Genomic DNA, 17,511 nt, shown 5'->3' on the forward strand with positions numbered 1-17,511 from the left:
GGTTTTTAAAAAAGTATTTTTGAAACATTTTTTTCACAACTCTTTTGATTGACATCAGTGTATGGTGTGAAAGATACTGGCAAAGCACATAATAGAATTTAACTGGCCTGATTGAGTTCTTTAATCTCTTCATGAAAGAGGCTTCATTTGGGGGGAAAGAAAAAGGTCCTCTGAGGTTTTGGTAACCAGCAAATACGGCAGCATCTGTTTGTTTGGTGATGCAGCTTTTTAAAGCATTGTTTCCCAAAGTGTGTCCCAAGGGATAGTAGCCCTGCAAGGTGCTTGCAGAAATCAAATTCTGTGCTTCGATAAGTGTGGAAAATGAATGCCACGTAGTACGTATTCCCCCTTAGAAACTTACAAGGAACACAAGTACCGAGAGTGCTAGAGTTAAGAAACCGATATAACTTGGTCGTGTTTCCTAATGTGACTTAACGGTAAAACCCTTCTCTGCAGTAGAACTGTTACCATCGTGAGAATTACACCTTGTGGAAATGGTGCTTTCAAGTTATCTCAGTTTCTCTTGTTGAAAATCCACTGTCCCATCGAGACTCATAGATCGCTGTAGCAGTATTATGAACTCAAGACAGGTGCTCATTAGGAAAGTGTGAAGTAGTACTCTACAGAGGTTTAGGTATGGGAGTTGTTTGTAGCAGTGGTTCCTAATTTATTTTTTTAGTCTTGGACATCTTGGAGAATGTGATAAAACTGCCTCCCTCTTGCCCCAGAAGAATTCACATTTACCGAGATTTTTATACGCACTGTCAGTGGCTCTGAAGCCCATTTGTGATCCAAGGTTAACAGTCCTTTCTGTGTATAGTTTGTTTCCAAGAATAGCAGAAGTGTATAAAAATCAGCTGCACTGTTTTTATCTGTGTTCTCTGTAATAGAGCTGTTAACTGGCTCAAGCTAACCAGTAACTCATTAAGTACAGTGTCCATTACTCACGGAAGCACCTCAGGTTATTTAAACACGACCCACTTACTCTTATTTTAGAAACAGCTTAAGCCAGAGGAGCAAGTCCAATAGGAACGTTAGGTGTTTTGCACACTGACCATCGTAACTGCAAAAGTGGAAGAAATAGGAAAATGAGGGGTAACAGAAGAATTAAGAAATCAAAGACATCCAGAGGCCTTGTAGCACAGGGCCAGACACCCTACAAGATTCAGTGTCAATGGATTAATGACCCTGAATCATCAAAAAACTTTTTTTTATTTTAGAGGTATTGGTAATTAAAAAAAAAAAAAATCACAGCAAGTGATCTATTTGGGGAAATTTTTCATCCAAAGTGGTTCAAGTGTAAAAAGTGCAGCCACTTAAACGAATTCTTCAGAGTAGTGTTCCTTTATTGAAAGTGACAGATAAATTGATTGTTGCCTTTGACTCTAGAGATTTCGAACCACTTGTCACTTAGGATCCTCCCCACACCTCCTGGAGAGTGTACGGCACGAGCACTCTGGCTCCTAAAGGTCCAGTCCGGACAGTGGAGAAAGAATGTGAGTCCCGGCCCACAGTCAGATGAGTTGGGGCATCTCAAATGCTGCCAGGAAGTGGAGGCCTTGTAGGCAAATTACAAAGTGCTTGGATCGGTCCAGATCCAGAAAACCGATACTAAACATTCATTCTTGGTACAGTCTTAACCCATTTTCTCTTCCAAGAGATGTCTGATCGTTCTATGCACCCAGGTCATGTCTCCATTTTGGGCATGAGCGGGCCACAGAGAGGAAATAACCAACCCCAGGAACAGCAGTTAAGGCGAATGGGAACAGAGGTCAGGTTTGCTGACATCCTTAGGTGATTTTTTTTTTTTTTTTTGGTACACGGGCCTCTCACTGCTGTGGCCTCTCCCGTTGCAGAGCACAGGCTCCAGACACGCAGGCTCAGCTGCCATGGCTCACGGGCCCAGCCGCTCTGCGGCACATGGGATCTTCCCGGACCAGGGCACGAACCCGCGTCCCCTGCATCGGCAGGCGGGCTCTCAACCACTGCGCCACCAGGGAAGCCCCCTTATGTGATTTTTACCAGAATGCCCACTCTCAGCTTAAAGCCATCTTTTCTCACCCTCTCTCAGGGTCAGAAGGGAAATCCCAAGGGGCGTCAGAATGAACGGGTAGTGATCCAGTACCACTACACGCAGTGGCCCGACATGGGAGTTCCCGAGTACGCCCTCCCGGTCCTGACCTTCGTGAGGAGGTCCTCAGCAGCCCGGACTCCAGAAATGGGCCCTGTGTTGGTGCACTGCAGGTGAGGCCAACGGCGTCCCCTTTCTTCTGCCTGGGATTCAGCATTTGAATTGGGCAGAGCAGCGGGTGTGGGCTGTGTGAACTTGGACCACTGTGGCCCTGCTGCTTGCGGCTTTGTTTGATTTAGAAACGGAGTCTTAACTCTGAAAACTGGGACCAGTGAGACCTGTTAGGGTTACGGAAGGTCACTGTAGTCCCCTCACATTAAGAAACCATCTGCTGCTTCTGAGGTTACAACAAAATATGCTCTTAGAGGATGAGTCTCCAGTTTTTATAACGCCTTCTTATTACTGATAAAAAATCCCCAGTGTTTATAGGGAAATTGTTGGCAGCTCCTAATATATAGAAACCTTACACACAAATTTAGAACTTTCCGCACTAGAGATTTTGAGTTTTTGAACATGGCTTTTCTGTAGGGTTCCTCCAAATGATAATAGTTAGTTTATGTGTGAAAGGCTTTCAGTTTACACGTGCTATATAAAATACCTTTTTTAAAGCACAGATAAAGCCTGTTTTCCCATCTTAACTACCTTAAACAACCTTAGCTGATCGTTTCAAAAATGCTTTTATTGTGTTTCATTTGGATTGCTGGGCTTTTTTCACTTTGGTATTCAAAGAGATGTTGCTTATTCTGTGATGTATGTTACATAGCTGCCCAGCCTTTTCTCAGCGTTTCTTTGGGGCTGTTCTCATAACATGCTTCCACAGAGCAGGTCCTTTGCAGACGTCGGAAAAGTCCCATAAGGACTCTGTTTAAAGTCCCATAAGGACTCTACATTTTTGCTCACCCATTTAGAATCACTAAAATAGAGGTGAAGGTCTATCAAAGCACTTGGGTATCATCAACAAAACTGTGTGAGATGGGGAACCTGAGGCGGCAGGTTTCTGCCAAAAGAAGCCTGTGGTTCAATACGGCAGAACTCGGGTCTCCCTGGGTTGGGTTGTGTTGTTTTGCTTAAATAACAAACAATCAGGAAACGGGAATAAAAGAGGCCAGCTTTTCCAGAGGGGCTCTTCTTCTCCTACCCCTGGATTACTAAAGGAAAGTAGCCCTTATAAATAGGAACTTGCCAGTACTGAGCACCCTGGGCGGGAGTTGTGCACAGAGGGGGTTTCTCGAAAGGACGGTGCGTTCTCCCAGAATCCCTGGGGGAGCGGGAGAACCAGGCGATGCCTCGGCAGGGGTGGTTCTGGTGCGGAGATGGCTACTGCCAGGAGAGACACCTTGTGGCCCCTGGCATCACAGAGTTAAACCCTTTGCTTGAGCTGCAAGCAAGGCTGAGAAAGCAAATCTGTAACTATATTTTTATTTATTTATATTTATACATATTTTATATTTTTATGTATGGTAGAAGGGCAGTCTTCCCTCGCCCTCAAGACTCACGAGGGAGGAAGATCCTACTGAAGTTTCTGAATGCTATCCGTATGTATGTCAGCATAACCCTCTTGTTGGGAGAACCTAGTATAGTTGACGTAGGTTATTTCTCAGCGCGTTGGAGACTCAGATGATAATTTTTGTAATCCATGGTTCATGACCTGGTAGAGCAGCAAGTGTACTAGTTGAGTGTCTGCCTTTCCTCCAGTGCTGGCGTGGGCAGGACGGGCACCTACATTGTGATCGACAGCATGCTGCAACAGATAAAAGACAAAAGCACAGTCAATGTCCTGGGATTCCTGAAGCATATCAGGACACAGCGCAACTACCTCGTCCAGACTGAGGTGAGGAGGGGTGCTGGTGTTCTCATGTGATTCCAGCACACGCTTGAACTGAAAGTTGAATGACTGAGAGTGAGACATACGCATTCTCTTGGGCCTGGAAGGAATTTACAGGTTTGTGTTGGAAGATGTCCTAACCGGGATACCGTTCTTTGGCTCACAGGCATCCATTTCTGTGTGGCTCTTAAATGAAGCAGATACAGTTTTCTCTAGTGCTGTGTATTCCATGCTGGGGGCGCTTAAACCTTGTTGTTTAGCCTGAGAGATATATACGAGGCAATGGTTCTGAAGCCCTTCACTGAACACACGTCTTCCCACTGCTTTGTTTGGGGCGTGGTATGGAATACAGAACTAAACGCAGCACAGGCCCTACCCTAAAATAACTTCTGACAGGTAAGGAAGGATGGACTGGAGCTGACCCCCCTGGCTGTAAATGCATGCGGGAGGTCCCTGCTAGGGGAAGAGTTCATCTAAGGTCGATTTCACGCAGGGGACAGAGGTGGCTGCCCTGTCGCAGCTCTCCTCAGTGACTACCATGTCGTGTGCCTTTTAGGAGCAGTACATTTTCATCCACGATGCCTTGTTGGAAGCCATTCTTGGAAAGGAGACTGAAGTATCTTCCAGTCAGCTGCATAGTTACGTTAACAGTATCCTCATACCAGGAGCGGGAGGAAAGACACGACTGGAGAAACAGTTCAAGGTAGTGCTTTCAATACGTTTCTTTGGCAAAGCAGCAAGGAGGTAAAGAAATGCCTTGAGTTGGGAGGGTCGTGTCTTTTTTGCATGAATGTCTAGACTAAAATGGATTACTATCTATCTGCACTCCTCAGATGTAATCCATGGGAAGATCAAGTTTCGACTTACGTATGAATTGTGGGTATCCAAGTAGACAGTGCTGTGCTGTATTTTCTTCTGCACAGTTTACGACTTTAACATTTGCCCCTGGCCCTAATGACATGGTACTCTGTCAGTCGTTCCAGTCCAAAAAATATCCTCTGTATTTTTTTTTTTTTTGCGGTACGCGGGCCTCACTGTTGTGGCCTCTCCCGTTGCGGAGCGCAGGCTCAGCAGCCGTGGCTCACGGGCCTAGCCGCTCCGCGGCATGTGGGATCTTCCTGGACCGGGGCACGAACCCGTGTCCCCTGCATCGGCAGGCGGACTCTCAACCACTGCACCACCAGGGAAGCCCTATCCTCTGTATTTTTTTCTGAACAAATACTGTCTTACCCTGATGGAGAACAGCTATTTGTTGGCATTATCTTAAAAGCAAAGCTCTTTGAATGACTATCCTAGCAGATAATTTAGAAACTAGAAAAGATCTAGTTACTACAGAATACTAAAGAAACTTTAGTTAACTTTTCCTAAATGGTTATTCTTTTTCTTTGATAGGGGCATGGGGGCATGAGGTGTAAAGACAGTTAAGGTTTATACGGAATTGAGTGCAAAGAGAGACTATAAGAACTATTAAAGTAAGTAAGATCAGAAAGCTCAGTCATCTCAAAGTACTAAGTGCTTTCCTATTTCGTAGTCTCTCATTAGACTTTAAAAAAACCAGGCTTTTTTGCACATTGTTCTATATGTAATTTCTCGTTTTGTGTCAAGATGGAAAGAATGAGATGAATCTCTGCAGTTTTAGTTTTCATGGTAAAACCTTCCATAGACACTGAAACCTTCGCGTCTCAGCTCAAGAAATGAGACTGTCAAACAAATGATAACAAGTGATATGAAATGAAAAGTAGATCAATTTCACCAAGTTCAGTTATAACAATTTTAAATTTCTAGGTCTCCTTTTATAACATCCTTACTGCCCTGCGAACCGTTTGAGGTAATCAATAGTGAGGACATAGTGTCTCATTTTGAATGTTTAAAATGAATTCTTAAAAAAATTAAGTACCAATAATTCTTAATTAAATTCTGCCTTTTCTGTTTCTGCAACGTTTGTTTATACACTGTTTTAAAAATTCATCAAAAGAAACCAGGTCATTTGTTCCTTTACAGGCATTAACCAACTACATCCACCTCCACGTAGAGAAGGAGACCGTTCCCATATACTCTGTTAGCATGGACCCCCTCCCTCCTCACCCACCACCCACCCCCCAAAAAGATTGACAGAATGATTCAACCAAGCTATATACACGGGAAGAATAACCAAACTACTGGGCTAATTATTTATAACAGCCTTAGAACAATGTCAGTTCAGTTTAACAGACATTTACTGAGAACTTAGTAAATTCTTTACCATGATTAGCTCTTATTACCACGAAGCCGTGTTTGCTAGTATAGAGACACCTCCATTTCATGTGGCTGTGAGGAATCAGTGACATCATCCACAGAGAAACCCACGTTAATTCAACAAATGCTGCTTACATAGTGCCTGTAGTCAAGAAACCTAAGGCCTAGGGCTTCCCTGGTGGTGCAGTGGTTGAGAGTCTGCCTGCTCATGCAGGGGACGCAGGTTCGTGCCCTGGTCCGTGAAGATCCCACATGCCGCAGAGCGGCTGGGCCCGTGAGCCATGGCCGCTGAGCCTGCGCGTCCAGAGCCTGTGCTCCGCAACGGGAGAGGCCACGGCAGTGAGAGGCCCGCGTACAGGGAAAAAAAAAAAAAAAGAAACCTAAGGCCTAATAGTAAATAAAACAAGCACACAAACAACCAAGACAACTGAAAAAGCTACCACTGTTGAAACACAAAAAAGTGTCCTTTGGGATACAAAAATGTTTATAGTATCTGTGCCAGATCATCAAGCAGATGCTATCAATTATACCTTTGTTTTTGTTTTGTTGTCTTTCCCCGCTTGACTGAGATAGACCACGCTGCATGTAGGTCAAAGAATTCCAAGTTTAGGGTCTACAACGTAATGGTTTGATAGTTAACTATATACTGAGAAACCATTACCACAATAAGTTAGTTAACACAGGCACAATTATAATCCTTTGAATGAAGGCTAAAATGTTGCTTTTCTTTCAGCTGGTCACACAGTGTAATGCAAAATACGTGGAATGCTTCAGTGCTCAGAAAGAGTGTAACAAAGAAAAGAACAGAAACTCTTCAGTCGTGCCCTGTAAGATCTTAAAATCAGTTCGACTTGCCTGTGTTCGTTTTTTCTTTGGATTTTGTGTGTTAAGTAAAGAGGCAGCCACTACCAAGGGGAAAAGTTATGCTGAGGACAACTGAAGCAGTTTGATCAAAACGGGAGGGGTGGGTGACGGCACCAGCAAGTTGCTGCGTCTATGTGACATGAAAGCTCGCTTCAGTTCACCTCGAAATTCAAGAGTTAGATTATTTCTACCATGTCTTGCCTTTAAAAACAAAATGTCATTATCACTGTGGCATTAATGCTCTCTTCAAACAGAGAGTCCTGGATTAATCTGCACAGCTGGAACTACATTGCTAAATTATTCTGGCTATTGAGACTAAATTATTCTGGCTATTAGAGACTAAGGCACCGTTGGTAGGTGGTGACCGCTGCATAAATAACTTGGGACACAGCAGTGGATACTGTGTGTAGTACACTGTAGACACAGGCATGGGTGATCAGTGAAGAGATTCTGTCTACTGAAAGAGGCCAATATTTTCTAAGGCCTTCCCAAAGAAAAAGATTGGGAGTAAGGGGATGGCAAAAGAGCAAACTACAATACGTTGGTATAAGTGTAGGAATATCAAACCAGGGTCAAGAGTGACCTGAAACCCTGTGTTGACTCCACACACAGTATCCTCTTAGTGGTCCGCTGGGAAAGCCTCTCCCACAGTCAAGTGTTATTCCTAGAACGTCTGGGTCCTGCTGGGCACATGCAGCAGAATTTCATTTTACATTCTTCCTTAGCTGATAATGCTCTAGCTTGTTTAAAAATATAGGTAAGTCTTAAAAAGAAAGGGGAGCCAAAGAGCTCTATTACTCACCAAGTAACTCTCAGAAAGTGCTGTTGGTGGTGAGGGGTAATGAGGCAAATGTGGTGTTTTCGTTTTTTCCATGTCATAGCTGAGCGTGCTCGAGTGGGCCTTGCACCGTTGCCTGGAATGAAAGGAACAGACTACATTAATGCTTCTTATATCATGGTGAGAGTCAACAGTTAATTATAAATAAAGTCAATTAAACTGAAAGGTGCTAAACAGCAGATACCACCTATGTGACTTTCAAGTAATTTCTTGATGTGTAATATCAAAATTATAGAGATTTCTGTATCTGGAAACCTCTAACCAAGGATACCTAATCGGTGAGGACACAAAAATTGCTTAAGCTAACAGAAATGCTTGTTAAGGAATTAATCTTTCCGTGAATTTCACCCATCTAGTCTTCGAATAAATGTTGAAATTGCTGTCAAGTAAAAACAGCAGGGGGAACTAGAAGTGCATCGGACGTGGAGAGAAAACTGTCTATATACATGTTAGGAGAAGTACATCTAAAAATTAGCCCAATGCACTGAGTGCCTCTTTTGATTATTTTCGTGAGGTCGAAACAGTGCCGGTCTTATTTCATGAATATATTTTACTGCTGCAGAGTTAAACACTCATAATCACTGGTTTTTCGTCTTCCTAACTGAAGGGCTATTACAGGAGCAATGAATTTATCATAACCCAGCATCCTCTGCCACATACTACGAAAGATTTCTGGCGAATGATTTGGGATCATAACGCACAGATCATTGTCATGCTGCCAGACAACCAGAGCTTGGTAAGTAAAGCACATCTGCTATATATTAATGAGCCCGGGAGGCCAGAGCATAAATTACCTTGTCACAGGGCTACCGTGTCTGTACATGCTAGGGAGGGAATTCAGACTTCTCATCTTCTATGTCTGCACAGGTGCCTTTCCTAGTCTTACCATTCCTGACCCTATCAGTTCCAACAGGATCAGCACTGATCCCTAATGCTGGTGATATATCAATCAATCACCCCTCAGTTGTACTGTACATGGCAGCGTGGGAGAAGGTTTTTATTTATTTATTTTGGCTGCGTTGGGTCTTTGTTGCTGCGCGCGCGGGCTTCTCACTGCGGTGGCTCCTCGTCGCGAAGCACGGGCTCTAGGCGCGCAGGCTTAGTTGCTCCGCGGCATGTGGGATCTTCCCGGAGCAGGGCTCGAACCCATGTCCCCTGAATTGGCAGGCGGATTCTTAACCACTGAGCTACCAGGGAAGCCCAGAAGGTTTTGAAGAAGGTCCTTTTTCTAACCTCACTAATGCACGATCTTAAGCCGACCTCTCAGTTGCTATATGTCACTGTTGAAAAATAAATGAACAGTAACAGTAGTTAACATTGATTGATTATATCCTTTATTGATTAGATCAATAAATGTTAACCGTAGTTAACATTGATTGATTATATCTTTACCTGTATTAACTCCTTTAATCCTTTCTACAACTCGATGACACAGGTGCTCTCAGCATCTCCTTTAGTAGCTGAGAAAACTGAGGGAAGTAACTTGCCCAAGGGCATATACGAACCATGGGAGCCAGGATTGGAACTTGAGTCACCTGTCTCATTTTGTTATTGTATATGTCCAATGCCGCCACATCACAGAAATGTTTCCTGGCCCAAAGAAAACGGTATCAAAAGTACTAATAATGTATCGTTATTTTCCCCCAATCCACAGGCAAGCCCGATCTATTACAGGGAGGGAGATTAGGAAAGCCTTCCTTGTTCGGACTTGATGGTGCTTTTTAAGACCTTGACTAAGCTACTACCTCTTTCTTCTCCCTTTAGTCCTTCCCTATTGAGGTCGCTAGACCCTAGAGGAGAAGGGTGAGCACGTTTATGAAAATAAGTGTAACTATTTCTGCTGAGCTCTCATTGCATTCTTAAGTTTCGAAATAGTTGGGTCTTCAGAAGTTACTATGAGGACTTGTAAGCGCACAAAGTAAAAACAAAAACAAAAACGATCTGCCTCCGTGAGTGTCAGAGTAGTGAGTTTTTTAATCAAGAAAGAACAGCATGTGAGTGAACCCCTAGTCTTGATGACATGCATTTGACTGTGTGCCCAGTCAGTAGGAACTTCACTTTGTCGCTTTCTGCTCCAGCTTCGGAATACCAAGACTGCTTCTGTGTGATAGAATGGCAACAAAGTTGAGAATCTTAAGCTAAAAACTGGAGTGTAAATTTTCAAATTAGCTGGCAATAGGGGTCTACTCTGTTCGGCATATGGAAATTGGAGGCATTTAGGGTTGTTAAAACGTGCATTTGTTGGATGAGTCAGTGTTTTGTTATCCTCACTTAACAGAGGACAGTCACTATACCCAAGAGCTCATTTGTATGGGGAGGAGAGGGGGAGACTGACTGAGTGAGTCAATACGTGTTCTGTGGACAGCGACGATACCGGGCCACCAGGCCTGTCATCTCGGTGTCTCTCCGAGGCCCAAGAAGGCTATGCTGCAATCACGCATGTCTGCACTCATAGCTCTAGGGTCGAAAGTCAGATTCAGTAGTGTGTAGTTTTTTCTAAAGGTACTGTCTCTGCATTTTTTGTTTGCTTTGTTATTTATCACTACTGTAACGTTACAAAGACCATCGTTCTGTGAATAGCCCAAAAGTCACTGCTGCTTAGGCGTCCCTGCCCTATCTGTAAGCAAAATAAGCATGCGATCAGAGCTCCTACTGAATCAAGAAGTAGCATTTCTTTGTCATAGTCTGTCAAGACGATCAGTTATTCCCTAGTTTACTGTCTGTGTTCAAAAGGTTTTTCTGCCGTTCCTCCACCGTTACTAAAATCCCTTTGGCAGCCTTTAGGCAAATTAGATAATTTCCAGTTCATCTTATCATCATAATAGCTCTTTGAGGTATGTAGTTTTATTATTCCCACTTTTCAGATATGGAAATTAAGCCTTAGATAACTTTTTTCAGGATCACATCCAGGCCTATACTTAATCTATGTATTTGGTTAAATTTAGAAGCCTTGTTCGTCATTATGGCTTTAATGTCTGTTCAAAGGGCCCTAATTCCACTTCCTTGGGCAAAACGCATTAAAACCCAAGACAGTTACAGACTTCTTTTGTATAGACTAAACCCCGTTGCTAATCTGTTTCCCCTTATGCTGAGCTTTAAAAATAAAAATGTACTTGGCAATAAGCTATATTGAAACTTGAAAGGGTGATAAGTCTTATTGGACTGTTGGCTCATTTCTGATGCAACAATGTAAGATTAAACAAAACCTTCTTTGTTTTCAACATTATTCAGAATTATTTCTGACTTCACTAGGACTGTCTAAGCATTTTCAGGAAAATGCCCATAGAAATGTATATATTACAGGCAAACTGTAATTTGCCATTTGAACTGATTAGAAAAAGGAGGGGGCAGGGCTCGTCATAATCATTGTATTTCTCACAGTCTCCAGCCTAGGCAACGGTTCTCTTTTTCTTAGGCCTCCATAGTTTTCAGGGATAGAATTCAAGTATCAAGCCTGAATACCGTATTCGTTTCAGGTGTACAGCTAAGTGATCCAATTATATTTTCTGATTATTTTCCATCATAGGTTGTTGCAAGACATTGAGTATAGTTCCCTGTGCTATTCAGTAAATTGTTAGTGCTTATCTATTTTATGTATAGTAGTTTCTGTTACTGAATCTTTATTTTTAATCTTAAAAGTAGATGAACGTTTAAAGCTTACCTGATTCGAGGCCGAAAGACTTGAAGTCGAACATTGACAGACTAACTTTCCTTTTACAAAGCACCTTGTACTTAGAGCCAATATGCCTATTTATGGGCCTGTCTGAGCCTTGGTGTTTTCATCTACAAAGCCAGAAGATAAAAATACCTCACTAGCATATTATGAAAACCAAGTAAGAGAATGTTTACGGAAGTCCTTTGCAAAATGCTGGTCAACTGTAGAACTGTTAATGACATAATCCATAGAACAACAATTAGCATATCTTAGTCACATAAGCCATTGTGAAATAACAAGTTAAAATTACTTGACCTAGATCCTGTCTCCTTTTTTACTCTGACAATTATATTACAGAGCATTTCTCAGCTAGGGGTAATACATCCCCTACAGAGGGAGGTTTTTTGGTTGTCGGATATGACATAGGTGAGAGGTGCTAGGAAATAGTTATGAAGCGTATTTTACAATAGAATACAACCACCACTGAACTCAGCATGATTAGATAGGGCTAATCTAATTGGGCTAATAATTCTATGAACCCAATTTAAAAACTGATTTGAGAGGTATGGCAAATGGCAAAGAAAGAAATCGTTTGGTAAGAAAATTCGAAAATAAATGGTTGACAGCACTGCAGAGGAATTTTTGTCCTTCTTTTCTTTTTGGTCCCCATAGGCTGAAGACGAGTTTGTATACTGGCCAAGTCGAGAAGAATCCATGAACTGTGAGGCCTTTACCGTCACCCTTATCAGCAAAGACAAACTGTGCCTCTCTAACGAAGAACAAATTATCATCCATGACTTTATCCTTGAAGCTACACAGGTAACCTCAACCTCAGTTCCTCAGTAACAGCCACAGCTGGGCCCTGGATCACCCTTCCAAGTAATAATGGAGTAATTTACCACCCTTAAGACGGGCCCAGGCAGGCATTTGAGTGTGACTTAAGTATGTTCACTTCCTTTTTTGCTTCCTTCAAATATTTGCTTTTTCCAGCTGGAAAGATGACATGTAGCAGTTCCTCTGATTGAGCATGCATACAAATAGGCCTGTTGACCTAATTATAAAAACAATATACTAGAGCTCAGTATTTTCTTTGCCGTCAGAAATGTGAGCCTTGCAATATGTTGCAGAGATGATAATATTAAGACTATTTTTTTTTTTTTTTAGTAAACAACATTTTGATGCATAATTAACTACCTTCCTATGGGGTTGGTAAGAGGGGAGCTGTCTTATATTAGTAATTTAAATAAAGATGTCCTCACCCCTTCCTGGGTTTTTTTTTTTCTTTATTTTTATAGGTAAGATAGAGTAGGATATAAAGCCTCTTATAATTTGTTGTCCCTTACAATTTTTCCCTGAACAGGATTCTATTTCACTATCATAACCTCATTTGTTCGTGTCAAGCAGACCTCCCTAGTATTTTTCTCCTTACAGCAGTTTGGTTAATCGGGCATTCTTCAATCATCTATAGTATACACTTCCTCAGGAGCAAGTACGAGTCATTAGATTATAGATAGGATGAAATGAAGGATGAGCCGTGACTCGTGTTGTATTGGTTGTAGGATGACTATGTCCTAGAAGTTCGGCACTTCCAGTGTCCCAAATGGCCTAACCCGGATGCCCCCATAAGCAGTACTTTTGAACTTATCAACGTCATCAAGGAAGAGGCCTTAACAAGGGATGGCCCCACCATTGTTCATGATGAGTATGTACCTGTTTTTTAATTGTCTTGTTGCACTGTGGTAGTAGGGGGAAGGAAAGACAGATTTTAAAAACGTACTCCCTCTCTCTCAGCTTGTGACAATTCCAGCTTATTTCTCATGTGTCCATGTGCAAGGTGTTGTGTTTCTCTTTGGGTTTTAATTTGTCAAAGGCTTCAGACTCTCCGAGTATAGGTTCTAGAAAGGTGAAAGTACTGTATCTCAGCCTACCAAAATACATCTGCATGCTTTCTGAGGTTTTCTGTTTCAATAATGCAAATTAAACAATAACTTACAACATGTCTACATTTCTATTAGTTTACATGTAATACTTTATATTAATTAGTTGTTTTTAAATCCTTACACTGATCTCCAGCAAACACTTACTAGTGTAGACATGAAATGTAATGAAAAAGGTATTATTATTTATGATAATATTTATAGGTTACAATGTGTTTTGAAGTTTACAGTACTGTCTCTGGGAGTTTAAAGGCAAAGCATATGAACTGCAAAGAGAACAAATAACTTGCTCCTGGCTCTGAGCTTCTAAGTGTCCGAACAGAGTTCAAACCCAGCCCACTTTCCCTTTAATGAGAAGGAAGGGGGTCATAGATATACCTCATAGTATACGAATACCTGGAGTCAAACCTCATAGATGGACTCGACCTGCAAATCAGTTGCAGATTGTTGTGAATCTCACAGACCTTTAGCCAGTGGCACCAATTAGACATCCTCGTCTCTAGTTCTAAGGTAGTTAGTTATCTCCCTTGGTCAGCAACGTGTCAGGGCATCCATTATGTTCATTAAGTTACTATCTACTCTGCTAGAATAGAGAGTAGTACATTTCGAAGTAAAAGCTCATTAAGTCTTATCTTTGAACTAATGCTGTCACAGGAAGTGAACAAAGACTTTCGGCTGAGGTCAGCACCTTCACCTCAAATCCATGGTACTCTCCTATTTGCGTCAAGCCATATGTTTGGCTCCTTCCAAAGAGTTTGATGGTCTTTTTTAAATAGTGACTATTTCAAAATGTTGACCTCTTAATTAGAAGAATTAGGATTAGTTAAGTAGCCTGAGTAAGTAAGATCCCTGGAAATGTGACAACCAGCACTAGTGTTTAAATAACACAGTCAACCTCAGAATAACTGGGTAGGTACCACGAGTCTACGGAACTTTAGGATATGCAGTTATAGCACAAAGTTAGGGCTGCTGCTAGAGTTTTTTCCCCACACTAATCTGGCAGCTTTTCATATACCTTCTGGATTTTACTAGCTTTTATCAATTCAGACCAAATTCTAATGTTGCTGCCCAGCTCCGTGACGGATTTTGCTGTTCTGATAGTACTCCAGGGATCTGTCCTGAAGTCAGTAATGCAGCTAATGTTATATTTCATGGTAAGAGAAGACGGAAAGGAGAAAAAACAAAAAACAAAAACCAACAACAACTAGTTAAACAATTTAAACAGAATTGTTTGTTTCATTTACCTATATTCAGCTTTGGGGTATATTGTCTCATTGAGTGATTTTTATTTTATGCTACATGCTGACTGTGTCACCTCTGGAATTAATCAAATGTAGCTTGTTCTTAGGCCTAAGCAAGAAAAGAGCAAATTCATCCTACACTAGCGGCTCTTCACATATCATATAGGAGAGCTGGATTAAAAGCCACCTAAAGATATGCATTCGTTCATTTATCCACCATCTTTAAGAGATAAGTGATTCCATTAGAATTATTTTTCTACATTACTCAAGTACATCTGAAGTTTTTTAATAGTTGTTAGCTCTAGTACAACACTGAATGCCAGTTACCTTTCAGTTTCCATCTTTCTTACCTACTTTTTAAACCTCTAAATATTCCTTCCTGATGGCCTACAAACACACACCTCAAATCTAGCATGTATAAACGCAAACTTGCCTTCCCAGCCTGCTCCCATCCACTTAGTTGTACAAACCAGAAACATATCAGAGTCCTTTTCTGTGCCCCCTCACCTCCAATTATCATTGGCCACCAAGTCTTGTTGATGCCTTCTCAGTACACTTCCCAAATTCTTTTACAAGCTGGTTGAAGCTTTACTTCTTCAGCTGTCATCCCAGTCCTCCACTGATTTACTTCCTGCAGCCCACCTTAGCCCTGCAAATACTATTCTGTCTAAGTGCCCTTTTATTCAACACACACTTCAAAAGTCACTCTCTTCGAACTGTTTCTAACTGAAACCAGAGGGTATCGTCCATAAACATCGCCTCTTTACCAATGCCGTTCCTGTTTATCACATCATATTGTAACTACTTGTTTACATGACTGTCACCCCAGTGCTAACTTATTCATCCCATTCTCCACAGAGTGACACACAGTGGGTGGTGGATAAAGATTGGTATGAATTGGTACCGTGCTTTCAAGTTAGGATGACTCACCCATTATTCAGGATATGTGCCTGTATATGAACTTGCCCCACACAGCCTTGCTCTTTGTTTTGGTTATTGGTATTTTTCCTGCTTACATTCATCTGTGAACGATAAAACCAATTTATCGACACAAAGTTTAAGTTCTGCCAAAGATAGCAGTGGGCAGGCTCGGAAAGAAGGCCTCAGTGCTCCCACTGAAAGTCAAAGAGTTGAGCTGAACTTCTAGTGCACAAACTCTGTGCTGTCGATCTGGTCTTCACAGCTGTGTGCCAGGTCGATGAAGTTTCTGGGTAAAATGATCTGAAGGTAAACTTCCTCAACAGAAAGTAAACTGATTGTGTTTGTTTGAGCACAGGCACAGCTTAAAGGCAAACTGCTTTATTCACGGCATCCTATATTTGTCTGCTCAGGACAGTTCTATCCAGAGGCTGATCTGTATCACCACTACTGTCAAATTTTAAACACAGAGCCTACAGATGAGTTCAAAACACAGCATGGTTCTTACACAGTTTTGTGAGACACTAGTAGATTAGACCTTCACTCGCAGAACGAAGGCTAGTTTCCTGTGCAAATACTTAATGTGAATTCACTGTGGAGCTATCTCTATCACCCCGTTGGAGGCCATCGTGGGCTAATTTCATTTAACAGTTTTCAGAGTGGGATCCCAGGGTCCCTGGTTGGGAAGGAGGTCTCCAAGGCCCTTCCAAGAGATCCAAGAGGACACAACTGTTTTCATAATACAAAGATACAGATTGCCTTGTTCACTTGTATTCTGTCTTGAGTGTACAGTGGAGTTTTCCAGAGCTATGTGACCCAGGAGGACATCCCCACTCTGACAGCTAATGGAATGCGTGCTTGCACGGTTTTGTGTTTTAACACTTTCTCAGTTCTAACATCTGATACAGTAATTATTGACAGATAAAGCCCAAATAAGCAAAAGCTCTTTGGGGTCTTCAATAAATGTTAATTTTAATTTTGTCCTGAGACAGTCCAGAGGAAATGCTGAAATATATGGACTGCATTCTGTACCAACTGCTGCAAAGACACCTTCAAATCACAACTAATTGAGTCCTTCATTTAATCCTCAAAATCACCCCACTAGGGGGGTAACTTTAGGATCCCCGCTTCATGCATGAGGAAATGGGGGCTGCCTGTATAGGTATTAGGCCCTGTGTACACACATATCCAAGTGTCAGAGCCAGTCCCAGCTACATAATGTATGTGGGGGTCCAAAGCAAAATGAAAATGTAGGAACCCTTGCTCAAAAATTATTAACAAAGATTTTTCCAATTAAAGAAACAATCCCATTTACCAGCACATCAAAAAGAATAAAATACCTAGGAATAAACCTACCTAAGGAGGTAAAAGACCTGTACAGAAAACTCTAAGACACTGATGAAAGAAATCAAAGATGACACAAAGAGATGGAGAGATATACCACGTTCTTGGACTGGAAGAATCAGTATTGTCAAAATGACTATACTACCCAAGGCAATGTACAGATAAGTGCAATCCCTATCAAATTACCAATGGCATTTTTCACAAAACTAGAACAAATAATCTTAAAACTTGTATGGAGACACAGAAGACCCCAAATAGCCAAAGCAATCTTAAGAAAGAAAAACGGAGCTGGAGGAAGCAGGGTCCCTGACTTCAGACTATACTACAATGCAACAGTAATCAAGACAGTATGGTACTGGCACAGAAACAGAAATATAGATCAATGGAACAGGATAGAAAGCCCAGAGATAAACCCACGCACCTGTGGTCAACTAATCCATGACAGAGGTGGCAAGGGTATACAATGGAGGAAAAACAATCTCTTCAATAAGTGATGCTGGGAAAACTGGACAGCTACATGTAA

At 41.8% G+C, this 17,511-nt stretch overlaps 1 protein-coding gene across 2 annotated transcripts in view; it reads left to right on the plus strand.

The window, feature by feature from the left end:
- The window catches only part of PTPRG (protein tyrosine phosphatase receptor type G), a 732,636-nt gene that overhangs the window by 704,231 nt on the left and 10,894 nt on the right, over positions 1-17,511 (plus strand). For both annotated transcript variants that reach the window (XM_082663439.1, XM_082663438.1), the window contains 8 exons: positions 2,072-2,244; positions 3,827-3,962; positions 4,513-4,659; positions 6,925-7,018; positions 7,937-8,013; positions 8,501-8,629; positions 12,221-12,367; positions 13,108-13,250. In XM_082663439.1, coding sequence (XP_082519565.1) covers positions 2,072-2,244; positions 3,827-3,962; positions 4,513-4,659; positions 6,925-7,018; positions 7,937-8,013; positions 8,501-8,629; positions 12,221-12,367; positions 13,108-13,250 — 1,046 coding nt within the window. The remainder of the gene's footprint in view (positions 1-2,071; positions 2,245-3,826; positions 3,963-4,512; positions 4,660-6,924; positions 7,019-7,936; positions 8,014-8,500; positions 8,630-12,220; positions 12,368-13,107; positions 13,251-17,511) is intronic.

The sequence above is a fragment of the Grampus griseus genome (genome assembly GCF_964374135.1).
Source record: "Grampus griseus genome assembly, chromosome: 10".
Lineage (NCBI taxonomy): Eukaryota > Metazoa > Chordata > Mammalia > Artiodactyla > Delphinidae > Grampus > Grampus griseus.